At 35.0% G+C, this 23,710-nt stretch overlaps 2 protein-coding genes across 2 annotated transcripts; both read left to right on the plus strand.

The window, feature by feature from the left end:
- The first annotated feature begins 14,168 nt into the window (after positions 1-14,168).
- On the plus strand, positions 14,169-18,226 carry LOC125206639 (probable LRR receptor-like serine/threonine-protein kinase At3g47570). The gene is made up of 5 exons (XM_048105880.1): positions 14,169-14,211; positions 14,322-14,489; positions 15,062-15,205; positions 16,437-17,630; positions 17,731-18,226. Exons 1-5 carry the CDS (start codon positions 14,169-14,171, stop codon positions 18,138-18,140), a joined length of 1,959 nt encoding a protein of 652 aa, XP_047961837.1. The 3' UTR covers positions 18,141-18,226.
- A 3,581-nt stretch (positions 18,227-21,807) lies between these two features.
- On the plus strand, positions 21,808-23,127 carry LOC125206640. The gene has a single exon (XM_048105882.1). The coding sequence runs from the start codon at positions 21,808-21,810 to the stop codon at positions 23,125-23,127; it is 1,320 nt and encodes a 439-aa protein (XP_047961839.1).
- Positions 23,128-23,710: the final 583 nt, after the last annotated feature.

The raw sequence follows: 23,710 nt of genomic DNA on the forward strand, positions 1-23,710 counted from the left end.
ATATATTGGTACATTTAACTGGGATGTCAATCCGCTCAGATTGTCGGGCTATTCAGATTGTAAAATTTTTTAATTATAAATTTTCAATCCTAATCTTTTGGATTTCAGACTAACTCATCGGACTAGTCGGGCCAAATTATTTTTCCGTTGAAATATTAACTCTACACATAAGCCAAAACAAACTAAACAAAAGAACAATCGAATGTGATTGTATGCTTTACAAAACATTTGTTATAATACCGAGAAATTTAAACGTGTATGAACTAAATGTTGGGAAGAAACCAAACAGCCAAACCTTGCGGAAGCACAAAGGGTGTTCTTTCTCTCCCAATAACACAAGTCAATAATTATTTCTAACACAATGTGGCACGATAATTTCAAAGACAAACAATCAGCAGAAATATAAACTGAGACAACGATTTTTACGTGGAAAACCCTTTCGAAGCAAAAGGGAAAAACCACGGGACTTGAGAGTCCACTCAAAAGCTCCACTATAATATATTTTTGCTACAAGATCAAACATCCAACCTCTACAACGAAGTATAAACTCCAACTAGGTTGATAAAACAATCTTAAGCAAAATACCCAAAACAAGATGAGAAAATCACCAAAACAGGGGCTGATTTCGACACCAGAAAATCTGACCTTACTGTTCACGGATCAACAATCGCACCGTACAATATCAAGATCTTCAAGTCGACTACCCACTGTCCGAGTTTCAGCTCAATCAGACCACGGATGAATACCCGATCGAAGCCTCGAACAGAACTGCACCAAGCTGAAAATCTGCACTCACCTTTCACAAAATGGAGTTATGTTGCCACTCTCAATCTCTCAATTCTGACTCTGAATTGATGATAATAGCAGCTGACTCTCAATCTCTTTTTTCTTCTCCACCGTCTTAATTTGTGATTTTCCCCAAATCAAAAGATGTGCTGTCAATTTCTAATTAAACACACACACTAATTAGCATTAAGGAAAAAAGAAATATGCCCATTTATTTTGGGCCAACTTGAGTTGGGCTCCCACATAATGGGACCAGCCCAACAAATCTCCCCCTCCCATTATGTGGAGGAGACCGCCATCCCGGCGATCGAGCGACAAACTTCAAACTTCCCTCTCAGTAAAGATTTGGTGAACATATCTGCACCATTATCATCGGTGTGAATCTTCTCAAGCTCTAACAATTTAGCCTCAAGAACTTCTCGTATCCAATGATATCTCACATCAATATGCTTTGATCTTGAATGAAAGGTTGAATTTTTACCGAGGTGAATTGCACTTTGGCTATCACAAAACAAGACATAGCTTTCTTGAGTAAAGTCGAGCTCTTGCATAAACTTCTTCATCCAAAGCAACTCCTTGCTTGCTTCGGTCACCGCAATGAACTCTGATTCAGTAGTAGACAAAGCAACACACTTTTGCAACTTAGATTGTCATGACACAGCTCCCCCTGCACAAGTAATCAAGTAACCTGAAGTAGATCTTCTTGAGTCAATATCTCCGGCCATATCTGCATCTGTGTAACCAACTAGAACAGGTTTCTCAATGCCGAAACATAGTTTCAAGTTGGAAGTTCCACGAAGATATCTCATAATCCACTTCACTGCATTCCAATGCTCCTTGCCCGGATTAGAAAGAAACCGACTAACTGTACCAACAGAAAAGGCCAAGTCCGGTCTCGTGCATACCATCGCATACATCAAACTACCCACGGCTGAAGAATATGGAACTTTCTGCATCTCTTCCTTCTCTTTATCTGTAGAGGGACTTTAGCTTTATCCATATTAAACCTTTGAAGTACTTTTTCAATGTACCTCTCCTGTGATAACCATAATTTCTTGTCATTTCTGTCACGTGTCAATTGCATGCCAAGAATCTGCTTTGCCGGCCCCAAGTCCTTCATCGCAAATGACTTACTTAATTCCTTCTTCAATACATTGATTCTAGAAGTATTGCAGCCAAAAATAAGCATATCATCAACATAGAGCAACAGAATAATAAAATCATCATCAGAGAATTTCTTAACAAAAACACAATGATCGGAAGTAGTTTTCTTATAGCCATGCTCCCCCATAACAAACTCAAACTTCTTATACCATTGGCGGGAAGCTTGTTTAAGACCGTACAAACTCTTCTTCAATCTGCACACATAATCTTCTTTTCCTTGTACAATAAAACCCTCTGGTTGCTCCATGTAAAGCTCTTTCTCCAAATCCCCATGAAGAAAAGCGATTTTTACATCCATCTGTTCAACCTCTAAATCATAATAAGCTGCCAAACTCAAAACGGTTCTGATAGAAGACATCTTTACAACCGGAGAAAATATTTCTTCAAAATCAATCCCCTTTTTCTGACTATAACCTTTGACGACCAATCTGGCTTTGTATCGTGGAGCTTCAGAATTTTCTTCTTGTTTTACCCTGTAAACCCACCGATTTTTCGAAGCTCGTTTACCCTTAGGCAGTTTCACCAACTCAAAAGTATGGTTGTCATACAAGGATTGAAGTTCATCTTTCATAGCCTCAACCCATTTATCTTTGCATCCACTTTCCATAGCCTCATCATAACATTCAGGTTCTCCCCCGTCAGTTAAAAGAACATACTCTTCAGAAGTATACTTCACATTAGAACGTCGATCTCTAATAGACCTCCGAAGTGGAGCTGTTGGTGGAGCTATAGGTGCTTGGTATTGATTATTCTCATCATCATCCATAGGAGCATCAACATCATCTATACCTTGCTGGTTATCAACAACGTCATCTTGCACGTGATCCTGAACAGGATCTGGCAAATGACCTAGAACGGGATCCATGTTAGTCAAGTCATTAGTTTCTTCTGGATCCTTTTTCTCTGCCTCGTAAATATTATCAACGGTTTGATCCTCAATGAACATCACATCTCGACTTCTCATCAGCTTTCTTTTAACTGGATCATAAAGTCTATACCCAAATTCATCTTGACCATAACCAATAAAGATGCATTGTCGTGTTTTGGCATCCAACTTAGATCTCTCATCCTTAGGAATATGAACAAATGCTTTACAGCCGAACACACGAAGATGATCATATGACACGTCTTTACCAAACCAAACCCTATCTGGTACATCACCTTGCAAAGGAACACTAGGAGAAAGATTAATCACATGTGCTACAGTACACAGAGCTTCTGCCCAAAAGCTCCTAGGCAACTTTGCATCATGAAGCAAACATCTAACTCTCTCAATCAGTGTCCGATTCATTTGTTCAGCCAATCCATTCAGTTGTGGAGTTTTCGGTGGTGTCTTTTGATGTCTGATTCCCTGCACACGACAATAATCATCAAAAGGTCCACAATATTCACCACCATTATCAGTACGGATGCACTTCAGCTTCTTTCCTGTTTGCCTTTCAACTGAAGCTTGAAACTGTTTGAACACATCAAGAACTTGGTCTTTTGTTTTCAAAACATAGACCCAAAGCTTTATGGAACAATCATCAATGAAAGTAACAAAATAAAGTGCACCACCATGTGATCTTACCTTCAATGGACCACAAACATCGGAGTGAACCAACTCTAGCAGCTCAGACTTTCTCGACGGAGGATGACGCTTAAATGAAACTCTTCTCTGTTTTCCTGCAGCACAATGAGCACAATTTTTCAGTATAGTATTCTTCAAACCCGAAAGTAAGTTCTTTTTAGCTAGACAATTAAGGCCCTTCTCACTTATGTGACTAAGTCTTCTGTGCCATAACTCAGTTGAGCTATCATTCTCTGTCACATTTACAATGGTACTTGAAGTCGAAGCTTGCATCAAGTAAAAATTCGCATTCTTAGTTCCTCGAGCCACAACTAAAGAACCTTTAGTCAATTTCCACTGCCCTTCCCTGAATGTATTACAGAATCCCTCGTCATCTAGCTTTCCTGCAGATATCAAATTCAAACGAATATCCGGTGCATGTCTGACATCTCTGAGTGCAAACTTTGTTCCATTATTAGTAACTAAGCAAACATCTCCTATGCCAACAACCTTCACTAAACCATCATTGCCCATCCTTAATACTCCAAAATCACCTGAAGTATAAGATGTGAAGAACTCCTTCTTTGACGTGACATGAAGTGAAGCACCGGTATCAATCACCCAACTCGTCTCGTCGTATGCTAGGTTGATCACATTTTTATCACAAACAACTAGCAAATTATCATCAGAAGTGGTAGTAGCAACAGAATCAGATTTTTCATCTTCTTTTCTTTCTGATTTATCTCGGCCAGCTTTGTTCTCTTTCTTCCACTTGAAGCAGTTTTTCTTAATGTGGCCTGGCTTACCACAATGATAACATTCAATATTCTTGTATCTTGATTTTGATTTGCTACGACTTTTGTCTCTGCCTTTTTTTCCTTTATTTTTGCTTCTCCCCCTGTCTTCGGTAACCAAAATCTCTGACTGCGATGAAGAACCCTGCGACCGTCTTCTCACCTCTTCATTTAACACTCCATTCTTGGCGATTTCCAAAGTCACAATACCACTGGGAGCTGAATTAATAAGTGAAATCCTTAGAGTTTCCCAAGAATCTGGTAGAGTAGCAAGCAACCAAAGTCCTACAATCTCATCATCTAATGTGACCCCCATGCCGAGTAATTGAGTCAATGAACTCTGAAACTCACTCACATGATCAGCTATAGATGTTCCATCTTTGTATCTCAACATCATCATCTTCTTAAGTAAGAATAATTTGTTATTGCCTGACTTGGAAGCATACAAATTTTCAAGCTTATCCCATAGTGTGCGAGCATGTGTCTCTTGATCAACGTGGTGATAAACATTCTCTTCAACAAATTGCCGAATAAAGCCACACACTTGATGATGTTCAAACTCCCATTCTTCATCACTTTTAGACTCGGGTTTTTGAGTAGCAAAAACTGGAAGATGCAAAGCTTTCACAAAAAGCAAATCCTTCATCTTATTTCACCAAAGTTGATAATTTGTGCCGTTCAACATAATCATTCTGCTTGTGCTAATTTCCATAATTACCGAACACAATAACCGTAGCTCTGGATACCAGTTTGTTGGGAAGAAACCAAACAGCCAAACCTTGCGGAAGCACAAAGGGTGTTCTTTCTCTCTCAATAACACAAGTCGATAATTATTTCTAACACAATGTGGCACGATAATTTCAAAGACAAACAATCAGCAAAAATATAAACTGAGACAACGATTTTTACGTGGAAAACCCTTTCGAAGCAAAAGGGAAAAACCACGGGACTTGAGAGTCCACTCAAAAGCTCCACTATAATATATTTTTGCTACAAGATCAAATATCCAACCTCTACAACGAAGTATAAACTCCAACTAGGTTGATAAAACAATCTTAAGCAAAATACCCAAAACAAGATGAGAAAATCACCAAAACAGGGGCTGATTTCGACACCAGAAAATCTGACCTTACTGTTCACGGATCAACAATCGCACCGTACAATATCAAGATCTTCAAGTCGACTACCCACTGTCCGAATTTCAGCTCAATCAGACCACGGATGAATACCCGATCGAAGCCTCGAACAGAACTGCACCAAGATGAAAATCTGCACTCACCTTTCACAAAATGGAGTTATGTTGCCACTCTCAATCTCTCAATTCTGACTCTGAATTGATGATAATAGCAGCTGACTCTCACTCTCTTTTTTCTTCTCCACTGTCTTAATTTGTGATTTTCCCCAAATCAAAAGATGTGCTGTCAATTTCTAATTAAACACACACACTAATTAGCATTAAGGAAAAAAGAAATATGCCCATTTATTTTGGGCCAACTTGAGTTGGGCTCCCACATAATGGGACCAGCCCAACACTAAAGTATAGTGTTTAATTAGTAAAGCATTATACAAATACTTCAAATGTCTCTATGGAATTAAAAATAATTTATACAGTAATTAATTAGACCAATCTAGTATTTATTTCAGAACAACTTGTCATTAACAGTTTGGTTTCTAGAAGTTTTAGGCCTTCAGCCATTTTTGTCATTTATTTCTTCAATTCAAAATTTTTAGAGATGTAGTTATTATCTCTTTTATTTCTCAACATCATACGAAGAAAAAAAAAACTTGAATCAACCTTCCTCCACTCACAACCACGCCGGAGGCGACCGCCCTCCTTTTCCGGCGGTGCCAGTGGAAACAAGAGGTCATCACCTTCCATGTGAATTTTATCACTTTGTGTGTGTCTCCTTTTCTCTTTGTTTTTTTTACTTGCTTCTTTTTATATTTATTTATTTTCTTGCTTTATTACATGCCCTAGTTATTGTGGTCAAACTCATTCATTTTATTCAGTTTTGGCATGATAAATTCATTTTATTACATGCACTAGTTAGTTTGGCTTTTTCGATGTAAAGACAAGATTAGTTCCAAGAATATATGACCATTCGATCGTGGTTCGACACTTGACTTCACTTTTTTGTGTTGACTAATCTTTACTTGTATAAAATTAGGTTTTGCCTACTATATAATTTAGCTTTCTTTGGTTAATTATCTTTACACTTAAAAACACATGTACACCGTGATGTGATAAAGACGAGCGTAATGTAGGATTAGTAGGTTGTAAGACCCGTGCGCTGACCCGCAACCTGACTGGGCCAACTCCTGCATAACTTACCAGCCCAAATGGCCTGATTATATTTCAGGTTACAAAAATACAACCCTAACTTGTTAATTTTACGTGCTCAGGCTATTGTTTCAGGTTGTATTGACATTCCTACATCTAGACATAATTCCAAAATTACAAAAACATATGCAAAAAAAATACAACAATAGTTGAAAATCAAGCAAATGATATAAGATACCCACATATATCAAAAATCTCTATAGATTACAACAAAACATGGCAATATAGCCTTTGGATTAAAAACATACAATATATCCAAATTCGAATAAGACCCAACGGCTCCGGCAACGGAGTCATAGTCCTCCTCATTCCCCTCTGGGTTCTTCTTTACCCGGCCGGCGATCACCCTACAAACCAGCATCGCCCTCCTCCCCTCGTCCGCCGCCACCCTACAACTATCGTGGGCATTTCCGCTAGTCGCAGTTGTTAATATACCTATCCATAAAAAAGTAACAGCATAAATAGCCGCAATTATACGACATTTGTCGCTATTCACCACTAAAAAGACGTTGTCTTGTACACGAATGAGAAAATTGCCTAAAATCAAAACTTTAATGTAGATGTCTATTTTAGTAATCAAAATTTTATATTTATAGATATTCTTGTAATCCAAAGACTTTTGTCTATTCTCAAAGTTATCATATCTTATGAAACCATATAGAAACGACATGAAATTAAAGTAGATCGATCTCTATTATTTGATTATTAATCATCACAACATTGGGTTGGCATATTGATAACAAACATGTATTCTAGATCGATCTACATAAAAGATAGCATCCGGCTCAACAAGCTTCTTGACATCGCGGCATGATGCCAAGCACTCCCTCAGGCACTTCTCAACTGAATCTGCCGTGCTACCAACTGCAGTCGTACGCAGAAAAAAAATATTAGTAGGGATTCAACTATTGTGCAATTTTCTAACCATTAATTTGACAAGGTCGAAAAACATTTTTGGTGACTTACACTAATTCTATATAGAATACAAATTTTTTTAAAAAAATAGTCGTAAGGGCTTAGGCCCCTAGAGCTTGCTTACTAGGTCCACCCCTTGGCTATAGAAGATATCATTATCACCACCATTGCCATCAACACAAGGAATCCCATTTTTGAAACCTTCATTTTTATCTATTTTCTAAGAATGTTTCATATGATGTGTTTTATTGTACAAAAGAGACAATCAATATACAAAGAGACAAAGTTGTGAAGGTGATTTGATTTTCAAAATTGTATTCACATGATTACACACATGTTAGAGCGATAAATATACGAAAGATTGGGTAATTGTATAATTAATTTAATGAGATTAATTAGATATGTGGAGGAATGTAAGGTAAAAACACTTTAGAAAAAAAATACTTTTAATGAGATTTATAATTAGCAATTTATGGATTAAGTTGTTTAACATTATCAACTTCTTCAATGTTTTTATATCAGAAAATATCTTTATGTTGCATATCATCATTTGCCATTCGAAATATGTACACTCTCAAATATCTTGTTTAAAGTTGTTTCTTCTTAAGCAATGTCAAAAGATTTTCCATATCACATTAAACAGAACAGCATTCAAGAAAATTCAAAATAAAAAATGAACACGTGAAATTAATTATCTACATTAGCAACGTTACTGTACCGTCAACGACATATATGGACTTCTATTTGTTACTATGTGTCACATTTTCTTTTTTCTTCACTAAAAATCATTGTAGATATTATTGTAATCCAAAAGGCTTATGTGTATATTTAAAGTTATCTTATATAGGGGTGTGATCAATTGTTAATTCACCATTTAATTGCTAAATACAACTATTTTAAAACTATAAGATTTGTAGAGATCTAGTGGTATATAAATTGTCATATGTAATTTTATTTTATTATTATTTATATTTAAAATTATAAGAAGAATCGCCAAGTTTAGGGTTTTGGAAAAACTGTGAATATAGTGTATAAAAAATATCAATATGATTCCTTAAATATGTCAACACAATTTAACATTAACATTGTATATGTATTATATTGACATATTATATGATTGCTATGTTGACATTATCTGTTTGTAAAAAATATGAAAATTCATTAAATTTTTTTCAAATTTTGACATCGAAACATATGTCATTGAGATCTTGTTAGAATCCTTATAAAATTATCTTTAATTTGATATATATTGTGTAAATAAATAATTTAAGTTAAGATAGTTATAATCATTTAAAGTTTTAAAATATTTTTTAAAAGTTAGTTATAACTAACCTTTCGTTAATTAATTGATATTAACACTCCTAATTGATATTTTTTTTACACCATATTAATATTAGAGACTGAATGATCTTACGCCTTGATTTAATGATCTAATGTATATCATTTAGTTGTAGTTAGCAATTTACGAATGAGTTAAGCAATATAACACACCCCTCTTATAATATGTGTTGGAATGGAGAAATCAATTAACAAGAGAACAAGAAATCAAGAGATGATATAGTAGCAAGAATAATGAAGAAAATCAACTAAAGATTATAGAAACTCAAATCAATAAGATATTGGTATAATTAGAAAATATTTTTTTTTTCATATATAGCTAGAATTAGAGCTTATAAATGGTTGTGTAACCATTTAGACAATCATCAAGTCAATCACAGTGTAATCTCTAAAGTTATTCAGTATTCTTTTATTTTCTGCATTATCATTTTATTTTGTGCATTTTACTTTTCAACAATATAAAACCCTATAAAAACAACATGAAAAAGAAGATCGAACACTACTATTTGATTATTAATCATCACAACACTGGTTTGCATATTCATAGCGAACACACATATTATTCTAGACTGGTGTTGCTTTGAGTTTTTAGGGGAGGCAATGACCTGCAATAGTTATTGCATTTGTCAAAACAAACATCTTCATCGATATCGGCGCATGATACCAAGCATTCCCTCAGGCACTTCTGAAATGTATCTGCCGTGCTACCAACTATAGTCGGAGTTATTGTATTTGTCAAAACAAACATCTTCATCGATATCGGCGCATGATACCAAGCATTCCCCCAGGCACTTCTGAAATGTATTTTCCGTGCTACCAACTATAGTCGGACGGACGCAGAAAAAAATGTTAGTAAGGGCTTAGCTATTTTTGCAATATTCTTACTATTAATTTGATAAGGGAAAAAGACATTTCTCAATTATTTACATTAATTTTAAAATACAAAATAAAAATAGTAGAAAAATAGTTTGCTTACTAGGTCCGCCCTTGGCTACAGTAGATATCAATATCACATTATCACCACCATTGCCATCAACACAAGGAATTCCATTTTTAAAACCATCATTTTTATCTATTTTCTAAGATTTTTGTCATATGATGTGTTTTGTCGTACAAGAGAGACCATCATCAATATATAAAGACAAAGTTTTGAAAACGCTTATGTGAATTTTGATTTTCACAATTGTATTCACCTCAATATATGAACGATTGGGTAAATTATAATTAATGTAATTAGATGGATTACATTTTATTGCAAACTGTATTATATTCAGAGATAAATTTAAGGTTGTTGTCAATGACTCAACTTCATAATTGGTCCCTGAAAAATTAGATTCGTACGCTTTAGGTCCCTAAATATTACCACATCATATCTCTGGAAAATCATCAATCACATTTCAGGTTCTTCTCCATTTATTTTTTCCTATTTTACTTCTGAACTTCTTTAAGACATACTTTGTCGAAATTTTTTGATATTTTAGGAATCCAAATCTAACATTATTAGTACTATATTATTCCATCTGTCTTATTGATGTTCACATTTTTTTTTAAAAATTTGTTCCGCTCAAGATGTACGCTTTCTATATTTAGAGTGAGAAAAAAATCATAAATAAACTTGACTTTCAAATTTGTAATGCGTATACATATAATCATGGATACATTTTGCTTCTTTTCTTAGGGAAGAAAGAAAGACCTCATAAAAACATCAAGAAACATACCAAAAATAAAGAAATTAGAAAACAAGCTATCTTTGATATGATACATCAATATTAATTAACCAATGTCATCCTCCTCCTCGTCCTCGTCCTTACAAATCTAAGCTACCTCCGGTGAAAATGAACCCCGTACCTTGTACCATCACCACGAACCCGACCTTGAGCGCCTTCTTCCAAGCTGGGGGCTCCTGCTCCATAAACATCTTCCCAAAACTATACAAAATGTTGAGCCTCCCATCCCCGGCCCCCGCCACATTGAAGCTCAGCTCATTTTTAGCCCTATGACCTGAGTCAAAGAGAACCTTGACCGGTATCTTGACTTCACCGATGTACTTGTCTCCCAGCACTCTCTGACAGTAGAGCCTCACCACCACCTCCAATCCTGGGTCGCGGAGAGAGGCCTTGTTGATAGTGTAATTGAGAGTGAAGTTCCATCTAGGGTTTGACTCTCCGGCCATGTCCACGGTGGTTCGCTTGCTTGTTTTAGGTTCTCCGTTGAAGGAAACCTTGGCATAGACTTTCATCTTCCCGAACCACCGGATATTCGGGAGGTTTTTGGCTGAAACAAGGATTATTTCAAATTTTCTGAAGTCCATCAAAATATATTGGTGTGATTTTGTTAGAATTGGCAGGGGGGGTTCTCTTGTGATCGTTTGTTCATGGATGGATGGCTATTTACATGTGTTTATGATTCATTAGAGAAAGTTTCCCTTAATTAGTCAAATGGTTGGGGGTGTAAAAAATTAAAGAAAACTTAATAGAGACAACAAAGAAAACAAATTGGTAGGAACTTCATTCGTATAGTCAATATATGTTACTATACCATAATAATTACTATATCTTGATTGGAAGCCTCATGGAAATTGACAACCTTGTAATGTGAATCATTGACAACTATGATGTTAGAATTAAAATTTTTAAATTAAATTGAAATGTCACCCACAGATAGCTGTAAAAGAATTAAAAATATTAGGTTAAATTGATATGTCACCCCCAGATAGCTGTAAAAGAATCATTTTCAAAATGTTAAACCCCAATGGTTTAAACTCAAACCAAAAAACTTCAACCCAACACCTCAAACAGGCAAAACAATCTTTTTTACAAATTACATAGTCTTATACTATAAATTTAAACCAGAAACTTTATGCATAGCTTTTTTCACATTTTTATTCTCAATTTCTAATATATAATAAATATACAGAATATAATTGTTCAAAACGTTCTTTTTGTATAATTGAATTTAAAAGTAATTTGAGAAATAGAAACTTTTGAAACAGCTCGAATTTTAATGTACAATTGGCAAAGTGGGAGAGAATAATTGGTAAAGTAAGAAAGATGTGATAAAAATAGGTAAAGTAAGAGAGATGATTATAAAAAATAATGAAAATGGTATTAGTAGATTGTTGGAAGTTTCTATTTTTAAGGGACGGTCAAATAAAAATAGTTTCTACTTTAATTTAAAGGGACGTAGGTAGTAAAACATAAGAGAAATAAAGAATGTGCGTAGTTTTAGTCTAGGATTTTAACTTGAAGAATAATCGATTTATAATAAACTAAGAAGAAGTCAAAATAACACTTCATTAGTCCACGAAAACATATTCACATTTTTCCATTTTGGTCGGTCCAATAAAATAAGTCTCATTTATATTTGAGAAAACTCTCTCACTGTGTATTTTTTTTCTCTCCTACTTTGTCGATAGATCAGTACAATTTGAGGCTATTCTTAGAACCGTCGACTACTCATTCGTATAATATCATCCGCCTTTTGCTAAGCCCGTTGAACTTGAGAAGCACTTATATATTGTTTCCAACTTTCTTTTCTTTGATGTGGTATGGGTTTGCACCCGACAAACTCCCCTTTTAACCAAGACCACATCGGGAACATCTAATGCAATGCAATCGACTTTGGTCATTCAGGGCACGACCCTAAACTTGGGTCATCATGGGCCCAATCCTGAGTCATTCTAGGCCGAATTCGAACCTGAGTCAGACTGTATACAAGGTAAGACCATATGGTCTCCACTCCACCCCAAAATGAAGCTTAGCTGTTTAATTAACTCCCTATATATGTTGTTTCAGTATTTATACGAGAGATATTTTTCTATTAGTAGTCACAATTACGGCGTTTGATTCTCTGTCACATTAATTACCTAATTAAAAAGTACTTGAGTTCCAGTCAATTTACGCGTAGTGAATCGGTCTCGATGAAATATCGTTTGGGGCAAATTGAAAATTGATTAGGATTATTTAGGCGAACATTAAACAATTCTGCATACGAATTGACAAATTGCACCCAACATTCTAGTAAATAATCAAGTGAATACTACTTTTACATTAATTATCTTAGTGTATTCCATCACTAAGTACCAACTATCGGTGATTGAACAAGAAAACTAAAATAATACTAATAATAATATTAAAAAATGAATTAATAAGATAATATGTTTACATTATCAATTTTTTTTAAAAAAATTCTCAATGTATATAGTTACATTTGAACAAAAAATATGATCGATTATGTGACATTTGATTTGTTTATGAATTTGTTCTATCACATATCATTCAATGCATATGATCACATGAAACTTTCATTTAGCACGAACCATTTCACTATAACACGAAATCATTCAATTTGTGGGATCGCATGAGCCTTTGATCTTTGCATAAATATGTATTCTTACAATGCCATCAAAGGGTCCCAATAAAGTTAGTAGATTAATCTTGAAATTACATAATAATCAAAGCAAACTGGACATTTTGGTCAATACATTGAACCTCCAAACAAAATTGAGGTGGCAATTTAGAGTCAATACAAATTAGTTATAGAAGTCATTATATTTTTCTTTATATTATTAAATTAATTCGCACAGCATATAATAAAAGTATCAATGGAGCCGTTATATATTGATAGATTTGTTTGCATAATTTAAAAAGAAAAAAAAGTTTGACACGTTCCAAAATTTTGACATATTACAATTTCTGTTATTACATAATGTATGTATATATGTTTTTGTTTGTTGTGTGTGTTTTTGGATATGCATATGTTTATGTTAAGTTTTTCTATTATGCTTAGTTCTATTTACAAGTGTAGCTTTATGTTTCGTAATATGCATACTACTTTATTAAGGGTTTTTGGCTTTTTAAATTAAAATCTTTCCCTCAATTCTGATTTTTCCCATGAACTATGAGATTTATTTTTAAAACCACGAACTTTCATTTTCTTAGGATTTTCCCAACCCGACCCGATTAGCACATTGCCGACCCGAATAGCATAATTCAAAATGTTAAAGTTGTGTTTTGTTTATTCAAAAGTTGTCATTTGTTATGTAATAATTGTGACTATATGCATTATTGTGCCAAATAGGATCCAAGTAATCAATTTAGTGACAAATAGGATTAAAATTGACATGTAGACAACCCGGGTTTCGTCGTTGACCCGCTGGGGGAAAAATCCTACTTGAAGGGCAGATTCCGCCAAATATATGGAAATGCACACGTCTTGAGATCTTGTCATTATCCTTCAACAATTTCGTGGCAATATTCCTCCAGAAATTGGGAGATTGGAAATGCTTACAGAGTTGTACTTGGGATACATTAATGGTTTTCGAGGTATTAATTTTTTTTTTCTATTGTATAGTTCATATCCTTATATGCAAAATTGATCTACACACTAAATTTTTTTATAAGAAGTTTCTCATTATGTTATTTTATAATTTTAGGAGGAATTCCACCAGAAATAGGAAATCTTTCGAGACTAGAGATATTAAATATCGACAGTGCTTCTTTAACCGCAGATATTCCATGTTCAATCTTCAACATTTCTTCCTTGACAGAATTGAGCTTATCTGACAATAGCTTGTCAGGAATTGATTATAACAAGTTGACAGGTATGTCGATCCCATAATATCAAAGTTGTGACAGGTATGTCACAACTTTTCCTTTTTTCATCAACGCATTTGTGACATTTTTTATGTTATACTATTAAAATAAGTGTAAAGATCAATTTTGGTCTTGAAAAAAGAGTAAAGATCAATTTTGGTCTAAAATATATGACTAAAATACAAATTTGGCCAAGATGTATATAAAACATTTACTTTTTTCTGAATTGGGTCGATAACAAATGAAAATGTCGCTGAAGTAATCTTTTTTTTTACGGTTCCTTAAAAAAACTAACGGTCAACGCTAATTGTATAGTGGCATAACCGTTAGATTTTAGACGGAACCGTAAAAAATGACCATTTCAACAAGGATTTCATTTGTTATGGATCTGTTTTTCAAAATGTGAATGTTTTGGACCGGATTCGTATTTTGATTATATATTTAAGACCAAAATTTACCTTTACTTTTAAAAAGTTAAAAAAAATAATTATATCTATAATTTCAAATTGACAAACAAATATCTTCAACCTCTTTGATTGGGCCCAAAATGAACTTCATCTATCTATAACTTTACTTGAAGGTGATATTCCACCAAATATATGGAAATGCAAACATCTTCAGACGTTAGATCTAGGATCCAACAATTTCAGTGGAAACATCCCTAGTACAATTGGAAATATGAGCACGCTTAGAGAGTTGTACTTGGGATACAATAATTTGACAGGTACATTGTACATGATCATTCCGTCCTTTTTATGATTTCATCACATTATCTGGATTCTACCTAGCAGGCAACAACTTTTCCATTTTGCAAGTATGGACTTTTAACAATTTATATGATAACAAAAAAATCTTAAGCATATACAGCCTGTTAATAAATTTTAGAAATAATTTCTACCACTATCTCATAATAGGAGTCATATTTGGTATGAGTACGGATTTTAAGAAATGTAAAAAAAAATGGGTTGAATAAATTAGTGGACTACGGGTCTCACTTATACTATATATTTGTTTTATAATAAAATTTGAGTGGAATAAGTTGGTGGAATGTGGAGTCTACTTACCATTTATGATAAAAGTGAAATGTACTCCCTCTGTCCCATAAGTTTTGTCACACTTTGACCGGGCACGGGTTTTAAGAAATGCAATGAAAAATGAGTTGAAAAGATTAGTGGAATATGAGTCCTACTTTTATATACTCCCTCCATCCCACTCTATGTGTACACATTTTTCTTTTTGGAATGTCCCACCCTAAATGACATATTTATAAATATGAAAATTCACTCTCTATTTTTCCTCTCTCTCTTACTTTATTCTCTCCACCTAACTCACAAAACAACACTGCATGAAATCTCGTGCCGAATTAGAAATGCTTCATTTAGAGTGGGACGAAGGGAGTATTAGTTTTATAATAAAATGTGAGTGAGAATGAGTTAGTGGAATATGAGGTCCATTACCAAAAATGGTAAAATAGTAAAATGTGACAAATTTTATAGGACGGATGGAAATGGAAAAATGTGATAAACTTTCTGGAACGGAGGGAGTAACTCTTATTGTGGGACGGAACCAAATGGCAAAATGTGACTTTTATTGCAGGAAGAAGGTAGTAGAGTTTTATTTCAAATTGACAATGATAAACTTCAATTTGCATAGGTGAATTATACTCCCTCCGTCCCTCTTTAGTAGAGGCGTTTCTTTTCGGCACGGGATTTAAGAAACATTGTGTTAAGTGAGGTAAGTAAATGAATAATAAAGTAGAAAAGAAAAAAGGTAGAGAGATGAAGAGAGAATAAAGTATGAGAGAAGAAAAGTTGTTGCTTTATGCTAAAAAAGGAAATGACTCTGCTACAGTGGGAATACGACTCAGCTACCGAGGCACGGAGGGAGTATAATTTTTTATGTATAATATTGTAATATTCATTGTACCATCTCGATTATGTTTGTATATCCGGCAGGTGAATTACCACAAGAGATTGGCACTCTGCCAAAACTCGAGGTTATCGACGTGTTCGGCAATTACTTATATGGAGTCATCCCATCTTCCATATTCAACATTTCCACATTGAAGTGGTTAGAGATGTCATTCAATGAGTTTTCTGGTACACTACCATCAGATTTGGGTAATTCACTTGTCAATCTTGAAATTCTCTATATAGCCAGTAACAGACTAAGTGGCCCAATTCCTAGCTCCATCACCAATGCTTCTAAACTCACAAATTTGGACTTGGCTACCAACTCATTTAGTGGCTCCATACCCCACTTTGGTAATTTGAAACTCCTACAAACACTTTACCTTTGGGAAAATAATTTGAGTGGAGCAGAATTTCCAACCCATGAATTGACATTTCTCTCTTCATTAAGTAATTGTCGACATTTCACTGCTCAATCTTTTTCCCACAACTTAGCTCTTTGCGGTCAAGTAGCCTTTCAAGTTCCACCATGCCTAGAAAATCACCATAAATCATGGTTGAAGAAACTCATTGTGCCTTCATTGGTTATAGTTGTCGTTGTGGTCATTGTGAAACTCACTCTCGTAAGAATGCGTAAACAGAAGAAAGTAGCACTCTCTACTGATACTTCACCGCCAACTGCTGAATACAGAAGAATTTCTTATATAGAACTTGAACGAGGAACAAGTTCATTTAGTGAAACCAACCTACTTGGAAGAGGTAGTTTTGGTTCTGTATTCGAAGCAATACTTTCCGATGGGTTGAAAGTTGCGGTAAAAGTGTTCAACTTGGACCTACAAGGAGCAGCAAAGAGCTTTGATGCTGAAACTACTATATTGAGCAACATTCGACATAGAAACTTGGTCCGAGTTATTGGATGTTGTTGTAACACGGAGTTTAAAGCAATTATTCTCACATACATGCCAAATGGGAGCTTGGATAAGTGGCTACACTCTGATATGTATTGTTTGGATCTTATACAGAGACTAAAAATAGCAATAGATGTTGCATCATCCTTGGAATATCTTCACCATGGTCATACCTTCCCAGTTGTTCATTGTTATATAAAGCCAAGTAATGTGTTGCTTGATCAAGACATGACTGCTCATTTTGCCGATTTTGGTATTTCCAAGCTTTTTGACGGAGGAGAAACCGTCATTCAAACACAAACGGTGGCAACCATAGGTTACGCAGCACCAGGTGATGCATGATGCTAATTTGTCAAACTTTAATTTCATCATAAATTAAATTTTTTTATCTAATCATCCTAGTATATGGTAAATGCATGTGATACTATTAGAATTTGGAATGGAAGGCAAAGTGTCCATAAATGGAGATGTATATAGTTTCGGGATACTGCTATTGGAGATGTTCACAGGAAAGAAGCCAACAGATGATATGTTCGGTGAAGAAAGGAGCTTAAAAGAATGGGTAAGTGAAGCATTGGAGCAAAATGCAGCAACGGGGATAGCGGCGCCTGCTTTGTTATCAGGAGAAGATCAACATTACTATGCAAAGGAGCAATGTTTGTTGTCCATATTTGAATTGGCAATGAAATGTTTATTCACCTCAGCAGATGAAAGAATCAACATGATTGAAGCAGCTGCGGCTCTGCACAAGATCTATGCTACAATTGTAGCCGCAACAGGAAGGCGCAGGCGCAGGCCAGGATATGCTTTTCAAGTAAGTGTTGGCAATAATGGGGTTTGATTCTATTATATACTTATGCCTTCTTGAATTTCTATATATAGCCGAATTAAGCAGTTGATCAGTGATACATTTGGTTAGTAATTTAGTATGATTAACATAAATCCCCCACTCTATTTATAATATAAATATCTATTAATCATTCATAATAGCCATATGTTTTTCTTCATTGAGCGAAGTGTAAACACGTCTATTATACATGCCGATTCATTGTATGTAAAACAGCCATATTTTTTTCTTCATACAGACTTCATTCACTCGCAACCTTAATTATTGGACATGTGTTTATCTCTATTTTTAATTTCTCTCTTATTTTACTCTCTCTCCACATATTAATTACTTAATTATTAATTTTTTTAAACTCGTGCTTAAGAGAAGTGTCTTATTCACTGTCAGACTTGATATGAGACGTTACAAAACCAGTGACGGAGTCATAGTCCTCCACATTCCCCCCCGGGTTCTTCTTTACCCTGTCGGCGATCACCCTACAAACCAGCATCGCCCTCCTCCCCTCATCCACCGCCACCCTACAATCATCTGGCGCTTTTTCCACTACTCGCAGTTGTTAATATACCTATCCAAAAAAAAAAGTAACAACATAATTAGCCGTAATTATACGACATTTGTCGCTATTCACCACTAAAAAGACGTTGTCTTCTACACGAATGAGAAAATTGCATAAAATCAATATTTTAATGATATAATATAGTGTTTATAAATAGATGAAATTGTGAATGACACGAGCTTTAATGTGCAATTGATAAAGTAAGAGAGAATGAGGAAAAATGTGGTGAAAGTAATGATAGTAGATTTATAGAGTCTGTACTCCATTTGTTTGAATTTTTTCATATTTGAAATCGGTGTCGCTGAAATAAAATTGGGGAAATTGAAAAGTTATTAGGATTATTTTATTCAAATACCAAACAATTCAGCATATGAATCCACAAAATGCACCCAACCTTCTACTCCCTCCCTCCATCTGTTTCAATTTTCCTTTTATTGCCAAAGGTTTATCGTCACCTTTATTATGCGTGTGGGACCACTCCACGTTGGTTGGAATATTTAATATTCCATCCGTTTCTTTTCTAGAAAAAATTTTTATTCCTTTCGTTGGACTATAAGTGATTAGATGTTTTTTCTTCACTATATTACCTTGTATTTCACCTTAGAATAATTCATTAAATTCTAGTCTTCTAAACTATATTACCCTTGCACTGACTTCATTCCTTAAAAGTCTACTTTAATTTCAACCAAATTAAAAGATATATATGGTCCATGTCGTATGTTGTACAGGTCTCGGTGACCCGCTATAGTAAAATTACATGTGTCACTTTAGTAGTAGAATTTTAGAATGGAAGACTACTAAAAGAAGTCATAAATATTGGACCAATTCTATTAGTCACAAGCTTTAAAAAGCGGTAGCCAAAATTAATACTATATATGTGTCACTAAAAATAAAACATTTTTTTTTAAGTTATTTTATTAAAAATAAAATATTTATATAAATGATAAAATATCATCTCTATTTTTCTCTAGCCTTTAAAGGTTGTTCACTTTCCCAGATATAATTGGTTTTGTGCCCAGTTTTGGAGAAGATCACTTATTTATTGGGACGAAAGGGTCTACACTATTGAAGCCTTATTCCACCGGAATTATCTCTCTGAAAGTATGGGTTTTATTTCTAGTTGTACCAATGAATTGGACGGGTTTTATTTCTAGTTGTACCAACTTGACCAAGAATTTCATATTTATTGGGTTGGGGCGAAGGAAGTATATTTTAACATTTTATTTTTATTTTTTCTTCAGGGGGCCTAATTTATAATAGTATATTAATTGTTTAGAACAAATGCACCTCAAACGTTTGTTGTGGTAAAATTTATAAATGTAGGACTTTTTTTGCTCAATAAAAATATTGGACATACATATAACCATTTGATTAATATTTCAAAATAAAACCATTCATGAATCACCGATATAAATATCAACCATTTTCACGCCAATAATATTCCCTTGGAAAAAATTCCCATGCGTGTGGGGACCAAGGTGGAATTTCGTGGCCGACTACACGGTGCCTTCTGATTGAAAAAAAAAAGAGAAGAAGAAAAGAGAAGACACATTTTGTGTATATCTTGTCATTCTACAACATGGGTGATATGAAATTAATTACTAGAGATATATAGACGGTAACGAGGAGAGATAAATAACAAGTTATTGAAGAAATTAGGACTAAATTCATGTTATTTAGAGCCAGAAATTAATGTTTATGAGAAAAAATAAACCCTTATTTTTACATAAATACTTTATATACTGCAATAAAACCATTCACCAAAATTAATCTCAACCTTTCCTACTCCAATAATTCCCTGCAAAAATCAACTAAGACAGCAAATTTAACATTAATGAAGTGCAGAAAACAGCCACATCGACCACGTTTTGGGACCGAAGAACCGGCCGGTACGAGACCGATGGAGATTGAACCCTAGATATGTTTGATAAAAAAAAGGGGTTTTCTCGGTCGTTTAAATATTTCTGAAGAGACTTAACGCTACTAATAAAACGGGGAAGAGGAGGACGAAGAAAACAATTTAAATTGAGATCAAAATCAATGAGACATGTATACAAATACACATTTTGCTACTTTCTTATAGAAGAAAGACCTAACATGAATTTGTAGAAGAGTAAAGGTCATTTTTGGTGCTAAACATATGACCAAAATACGAATTTGATCCAAAACTCAATTTAAAGTGAGATCAAAACTCAAATCATACACACATTTTACTAGTACTTTCTTAAAGAAGAAAGATCTAATATAAACATGAAGAAACATTCCAATATTTGACATGATATATCCATATTAGAAAACAAATCTTACATGCTTCCGGTCAAGGCGAACCACATCCAATGTACCATCACCACGAACACGACCTTGAGCCCTTTCTTGAGCTCCTCTACCCAACAGGAGGGCTCCTGATCGCTAAACATCTCCCCAAAACTATACCAAATGTTGAGCTTCCCATTCTCGGTCCCTTTGACATCGAATCTCGCCTCTTGACCAGCCCTATGTTGAGTTTATTAAACTCAATTGCTTCAAGATTAAGAAAAATGATGAAGTAGGTGCATCACCACCTCATCTTAGTTGATGAAATCTTGTGAAGTTTTCATGGCTAAAAGGAAGCCACAATTGCATTACGTGTAAGGCGGTGGAGTATGTGGTCATTATATGATATCTTCCTAATTAAACTAATTAGGACACGTAGCATGCATGTGTTAGCAATATATCAACTTTAGTTACTTATAAATAGTAGTACTTGCTTCATTGTATTATAAGAAAAAGAGAAAAAGAAATGTAGTGAATGAGATTTAGAGAGAATGAGCCGTAGCTTATAGTAGAGAGAAAGGAAGAGTGAGTGTTTGTAAGAGCTGAAGCTCTTAGATAGAAAGAAAGAAAAGGAATTGTGTGAGTTGGAGTGGAAAAGAGCCGTAGCTCTAAGTTGGGAAAATTGTGAGAGTTTTTGTTGTTGTGCAGAAGCACGTTTGATTGTATTTTGTAATCCCTTTGTGAGAAGCCTATAAATACTTATCCTCCATATTTCATCTTTGTTGAGTGTTCTTATATTTTGTGTGTCAAATCTCCAACAAATCTGGTATCTAGAGCCACTCGATCCTACCTATGGCGGCAACGTTGAACATGGTCCAACCCCAAATTCCCAAATTAGAGAAACACAATTATGGAAATTGGAGTATTCAGATGCGAGTCTTGTTGCAATCACAAGAGTTGTGGGATATTGTTCAAGACGGCTTCACCGAACTTGCTTCCCAAGAAGCCGAAGATGCACTGACGAACAACCAGAAGAACGCCCTCAGAGATGCAAGGAAACGAGACAAGAAGGCATTATTCAATATCTATCAAGGTATTGATGAAACCACATTTGAGAAAGTAAGTGCAGCCACCACGTCGAAACAAGCCTGGGAGATTCCGAAGAATGCTTTCACCGGCGTTGATAAGGTGATACGAGTTCGACTGCAGATCCTGCGAGGTGAGTTTGAAAGTTTGGCCATGTCTGAAACGGAGAGCATTTCAGACTACTTCACAAGAACATTAGTTATTGTGAATCAAATGAAAAGGCAAGGAGAGAACATTGAAGATGTTCGTGTCATTGAGAAAATTCTTCGTTCCTTGACGTCGAAATTTGAGCACGTCGTTGCGGCTATCGAAGAATCAAAAGATCTCAACACCATGTCAATCGACCAACTGCAGAGCAGCTTGGAAGTCCACGAGCAACGCATGAAGAAAAAGGCCACTACTTCACTTGATCATATGCTACAAGCAAAGATGTCAATCAATGAAGACAAGAAGTCTGAGCCCGGGACATCGCGTGGTGGATACAACCGAGGCCGAGGTCGAGCTTATCGTGGTCGAGGAGGACGAGGCCGGAATTATCAAAACGAGGGAGGATGTCCAAACTTTACTTATCGAGGCAGAGGTCGAAATTCTTATGGACAATACAGAGGCGGTTATTCTCAAACCTACAATCAACAAGGGTTTGATAAAGCAAATGTCAAGTGTTATACTTGTCATGAATTCGGGCATTACAGCTATGATGAGTGTCCAACAGCCGGAAATACCAGGGCCAATCAACAAGTCAATTATGCCGAAGGTGAAGATGATGATGAGCAGGTAATTTCAACCTCCCTTTTTACATATAAAGAAATTGTGGGTGATCAGTATAGCACAATGTACTTGGATACTGGAGCAAGTAATCACATGTGCGGGAATAAACATGAAGATGCACGTGAAATTGAAGAACCAGAATCACCTGAATCATCTCAAGGTCTAGGTGGAAAGCCAAGAAGAATGCGCGACCTGAATTATATGTATGAAGCTACTGAAGAAGTTGATGGAGCTGGAGAAGAAAATGTGAATCTTATTTATTTTCATATGGATGCGGATCTTGCCTATGCAGATACTGCGCAAGACATGAAGAATTGAGTTTAAGGGAGGATGTTGAGTTTATTAAACTCAATTGCTTCAAGATTAAGAAAAATGATGAAGTAGGTGTATCACCACCTCATCTTAGTTGATGAAATCTTGTGAAGTTTTCATGGCTAAGAGGAAGCTACAATTGCATTACGTGTAAGGCGGTGGAGTATGTGGTCATTATATGATATCTTCCTAATTAAACTAATTAGGACACGTAGCATGCATGTGTTAGCTATATATCTATATATCAACTTTAGTTACTTATAAATAGTAGTACTTGCTTCATTGTATTATAAGAAAAAGAGAAAAAGAAATGTAGTGAATGAGATTTAGAGAGAATGAGTCGTAGCTCATAGTAGAGAGAAAGGAAGAGTGAGTGTTTGTAAGAGCCGAAGCTCTTAGATAGAAAGAAAGAAAATGAATTGTGTGAGTTGGAGTGGAAAAGAGCCGTAGCTCTAAGTTGGGAAAATTGTGAGAGTTTTTATTGTTGTGCAGAAGCACGTTTGATTGTATTTTGTAATCCTTTTGTGAGAAGCCTATAAATACTTATCCTCCATATTTCATCTTTGTTGAGTGTTCCGATATTTTGTGT

The sequence above is a fragment of the Salvia hispanica genome, chromosome 2 (genome assembly GCF_023119035.1).
Source record: "Salvia hispanica cultivar TCC Black 2014 chromosome 2, UniMelb_Shisp_WGS_1.0, whole genome shotgun sequence".
Lineage (NCBI taxonomy): Eukaryota > Viridiplantae > Streptophyta > Magnoliopsida > Lamiales > Lamiaceae > Salvia > Salvia hispanica.